The sequence below is a fragment of the Nematolebias whitei genome, chromosome 1 (assembly GCF_014905685.2).
Source record: "Nematolebias whitei isolate Nwh7 chromosome 1, NemWhi1, whole genome shotgun sequence".
Lineage (NCBI taxonomy): Eukaryota > Metazoa > Chordata > Actinopteri > Cyprinodontiformes > Rivulidae > Nematolebias > Nematolebias whitei.
The window spans coordinates 46,343,240-46,348,136 of NC_056498.1; the positions used below are offsets into that span (position 1 = coordinate 46,343,240).

A 4,897-nucleotide genomic window follows, 5' to 3' on the forward strand; every position below is an offset into this window, starting at 1 on the left:
CTAGCATGACAGAAGCTAAAACCAGCACGAAAAGCTAAAACCAGTACCACAGAGGCTAAAACCAGCACTACAGAAGCTAAAAATAACCACAACAAAGGCTAAAACCAGCACCACAAATACTAAAAATAACCACAACAAGAGCTAAAACTGACAGAACGTAAATCCAGCACAAGTTTTAGCTAAATGTATAGATACAAAACGATGAATATCCAGAAAGAACACGGATGCATACAGAGACTAAAGGGACTAAAACCCAGAAACATGTATTTAAAAATAAATAAAACTCAGGAAAGACACACCAGACCAAAATAATGACAAAAAAATGGACACAAAAGACAAACTGGATGCAATAAATAACAAAACCATGCATGATGAAATAAAAAATTCATAAAGACGAACAGAAAAAGGACGGTCAGCGACAAAAAGACAGAAACGTGTTTTACCTGCATCTGCAGGACGGCGTCCGTCTGCAGCAGCGCCGTTTTGGCCAGAGCGTCAAACACAAAGGGGTACCGGCACAGCGTCACGCCACCGTCACGAGCCTGAGGACACACAGAGCAGGTCCAAACACGTCCAACACGGGAAGACGTCCTCCAGCCAGTCCTGGGACGGACACCAGCAGCAGACTCACCATCGGGTACATCTGCCTCTGGATCCAGGTGACGTAGTCGTTCTTGATGTCCACCAGGTCGTCCAGCTCGTGGATGTAGAATTTACCGTACTGGATGATGTTTCCCGCTTTCTCGTTCACCTGAGAGGAAGGAAAACGATCAGCGATGGTCGGAGAGGACGCGGCAACCAGACGTCTGTCTTCCTGACCTTGTGCAGGACCTCCAGAAACCGAAGGGACGTGTCCAGGAAGCAGGAGAAGATTCTCTGCTCCGTCGGCGGAATGCCCACCTTGTGCATCTGGAGCAGGTAGACGACCACGTCTTTGTACAAATCCACCAACCTCTGGAAGAACGGGGCTTCGAAGGAGGACCACCAGTTTCCTGAAGCCGACCCAACGCTCGCGTTACAAACAGGAAGTGACGCGCGGTCAGACAGGAAGCTGAAACTGTACTCGGTCCTACCTAACACCTTCTGCGCAGCTTCCACCAGGCTGAGGACACGTTTGGCGAACGGGATGGTGATGGTGATGTAGTTGCTCCGGTCGCCGAACAGAGGGCATTCTGGGAGCGTGAGGTAAAGCCTCAGGGCTTCGATGTCTGGGGGGGAGTTAGTCAACCTGGGGATCAGATGTTTCTCCAGACTGGCAGCGACCTGCGGCAAACGAGACGAAGGGCGCCGATTAACACTTTCTACATCCTTCATGCTAATTTAGCTGTTATTAGATCAAAACATTCGGCTGATTCAGGAAACGTGAGCTCTGACCTTCACTTTTAATAACTTTTATACTTTTTTAAAGGATGCAACTTTATTTACATATATTTTAACAATTTAACGACTAAACTAAATCTGCTTCAGCATACCAGCTCAATTTTTGTCGTCTTAGCTTTTAGCTAGCCGTATGATGTTTTTAGCTGGTATTTAGCTTTTGCTACTTCTTTACATAGCCATTTGTGAGTTTTAGCCTCTAGCTAGCCTTTTGTTATAATTAGCAATCCTTTAAAAATTTTAGCTTTATTTTTAGCTAATATTTAGCTCTTCTAAGCTTTTATCTAGCATTTTGTTATTTTTAGCTGTTGATTCATGTTTTACTTATTTTATCTTTTAGCAAGTGATTTGCTATTTTAGCTTTTAACCAGCCTTTTGCTCATTTTGCTATTTTAGCTTTTAGTTGGTCTTTTGCAGTTAACTAACTTTTTGCTACTCAACCTTATTTAGCACTTTCCTATTTATAGCCGGTGTTTTGCTACTTTTAGTTTTTAGCTCATATTTAGCTCTTTTTAGTTTTTAACATGAATTGTGCTACTAATAGCCAACCTTTTTCTACTTTAACAAAGCCTTATGCTAGTTTTTAGCTTATGGTTAGCCTACTGCAAATTTTGTTTTTTAACTAGTCTTTTGCTACTTTTACCTTTTAGCTAGACTAATGTTTTTAGCTGGTATTTTCTGCTTTTAGCCAGCTTTTGCTACTTGTTTTACATACCGGTAGTCATTTCCAAGTTTTAGCCTCTAGCTAACCTTTTACTACAATTAACTAGCCTTTAACAACTTCAGCTTTTAAATAGCCTTTTTTAATTTTTAGCTAACCTTTAGCTCCTTTAAGCTTTTATCTAGTATTTTGATATATTTACCTTTTGATTCATGTTTTGCTCATCTTATCTTTTAGTAAGTGATTTGCTATTTTAGCTTTTAACCAGCCGTTTGCTACTTTAGCTTTTAGTTCGTGTTTTGCAGCCGTTAACTTTTTGCTACTCTTAAACTTATTTAGCACTTTGCTATTTTTAGCCAGTGTTTTGCTACTTTTAGTTTTTAGCTCACATTTAGCTAGCCTTTTGCTACTTTTACAAAGCCTTATGCTAGTTTTAGCTTATGGCTGGCCTTCTGCTACCTTGGTTTTTGCCACTTTAGCTTTTAGTTAGCCTTTTGACATTTTTAGCTAACCTTTTGGTACTCAACTTTTATTTAGCGTTATGTTCTTAATAGTTTTTAGCTTAATTTTAGGTTTTAGCTAGTGAATTGTTACTTTTAGCTTTTAGCTATCCTTTTGCCTTTCTTGAAGGACTGCATGTTGCCCGCCCCGTCACACCTGAGTTTCAAACGAAGATCTTTTAATGAAAAGTTTTAGCCAAACTTTAAAAATTATGTTTTACACATGATGTTGCTCGACTCTGAAGCTTGAGATAATTATTAATTATTAATCGATAAGCCTCATAGACATGAAGGAGCGTCATGAGCCTCAGACCTGCTGAGAAATCTCCGGTCTGTCCTGCTGGATGAGTCTGTGGAAGAGCAGACGAGCCGAGTTCAGGTCCACGCCTGAACATTTACGGGTGGTGCTGTAGTGATCGGGGTGACTGCGGAGAAACAAAAACACGAAGAAACAAATAAATAAAAACGTGAAAATCACCAACGTGCACGAACAAAGCCACCTGTGAGTCTACGACGCAGCTATTTCTGCATCATCCAAGCTTTTTTTTAGCTGTTCAGACATCAAAATGTTCGGCTCTTTAAAGAGATGGGAGATGTAACTTTTGATTTTTTGTAAAACATTTAACTTTATTTACAAAATTTTCTTTTTTATAGATCACAAAGATTCAAAAACTTTGTTCTTGTAAAACCTGCTTCAGCTACTGGCTCCATTTTAGTTTTATGGTTACTTTTAGCTAGACTTTTGCTACTTTAGCTTTAGCTAGGATTTAGGAATTCTATCTTGTCGCTATGTTAAAATTTTAGCTCTTTGCTAGCATTTAGCTACTTTTAACTAGGATTTTAATACTATTTTCTAGCTAGCCCCTTTTAGTTTTTAGCCAGCTTTTTGCTAATTTTAACTAGTTTTATTACTTCAGCTGCGAGCTAGCATTTAGCTACTTTCAACTACTTCTAGTTTGTAGCTAGGCTTTTGCTACTTTTAGTTTGCTTTTCGATGTTAGTGTTAATACTTTAACTAATAGCTAGCTTTTTGCCACTTTAAGGTTTTAGTTAACCTTTTTCTAGTTTTAGCTTGTAGCTCAGTTTTTGATATCATTAGCAAGTCTTAATACTTTAGCTGTTGTCTAGTATTTTGCTACTTTTACCCAAGCCTTTACTAACCCGACTTTCTAGCAAGGTCTTTACAACTTTTAGCATTTAGTTAACCTTTGTTAGCTTTAGCTTTTAGCTTGCTTTTTGCTATTTTTAGCTTGCTAATTGTAACTTAAGCTCTTAGCATTTTGCTACTTTCAGATAGCCTGCTGTCACTTAAACTTTTAGCTGCTTTTCACTAGCCTGTTTCTACTTTTCTGTTTTAGCTAGTGTTTTACGACTCTTAGCAAGCATGTTGCTCCGCCTTGCTTTCAGCTAATGTTTTGCTTCTTTCAGCTTGAACAAGTCAGTTTCAGCTGTCCTTCGGCTGTCACTTTGTGTTTTTGTAAAAACTGGTGTTCGAGTGTTTTCACCTCGTGGACAGAAACGACCCGTTGAGGCAGCTCGCCGAGGAGAACACCAGATCGATTTCACTGCACACGACACAAACAACAATCAGCACGTTTTAGCTGTTTACAACCAAATCTGCAAACGGAACATTGGTCAAATCTATTTTTGTTAATAAACGTGTTTTTAGGAGAGAAATTTACCTGGAGGTTTCCAGTGGGAGTCTTCCTGTCGAGCTGTTCAGCCATCTTTGCACAACGTCCTCGTTCAGGGAGCAAATCTTTCTTTGAGGATCTAGTTTGCTCCTGTCTACATTCTGACGGTTCTGTTGGAACAAATTCAAAAAGCCGACAGGGACCGGTTTTAAACTTTAACATCAAATCCAAACACCTCAGAAGCTCCACTCTGCAGTGATTATCATAGAGCAGGGAGCCCAATACGTCGATCTCGAGCTACCGGTCGATCTCAAAGGGATTCTGGGTAGATGCATTAAAATCTAGACGTCAGCTGATTATCCATCTATGAACTTTGTCTCTTGATCGACAGACGGGGCAGCCAGTCTGAGGCCCCGTTTACACGACGTGAGACGATCATTTACAGACGACATCCTCATCCTCTCTGAGACTGAAGGTTCTGAGTCCAGGTCTCAGAGTGGAGGTTTTCAGAGGAACCCCCCATGGAGGAGTGAGATGCTCCAAGTGTGAAGCTGCACATGCACACACCAGGCGACTGCAGTCCAAAGTTTTTTTGCTCAAAAAACAGTTATAATAAATATAACAACAGTTATAATAAATGTAACAACAGTTATAATAAATGTAACAACAGTTATAATAAATATATCAACAGTTATAATAAATATAACAACAGTTATAATAAATAT

At 39.6% G+C, this 4,897-nt stretch overlaps 1 protein-coding gene across 1 annotated transcript in view; it reads right to left on the reverse strand.

Annotated features, from left to right (window-relative positions):
* Window positions 1-4,897, reverse strand: part of herc4 (HECT and RLD domain containing E3 ubiquitin protein ligase 4) — a 15,497-nt gene that overhangs the window by 3,970 nt on the left and 6,630 nt on the right. Inside the window, exons 10-16 of the mRNA XM_037677880.1 lie at window positions 4,221-4,342; window positions 4,044-4,103; window positions 2,852-2,963; window positions 1,074-1,263; window positions 820-992; window positions 632-751; window positions 444-542 (exon numbers count right to left, since the gene is read on the reverse strand). Coding sequence (XP_037533808.1) covers window positions 444-542; window positions 632-751; window positions 820-992; window positions 1,074-1,263; window positions 2,852-2,963; window positions 4,044-4,103; window positions 4,221-4,342 — 876 coding nt within the window. The remainder of the gene's footprint in view (window positions 1-443; window positions 543-631; window positions 752-819; window positions 993-1,073; window positions 1,264-2,851; window positions 2,964-4,043; window positions 4,104-4,220; window positions 4,343-4,897) is intronic.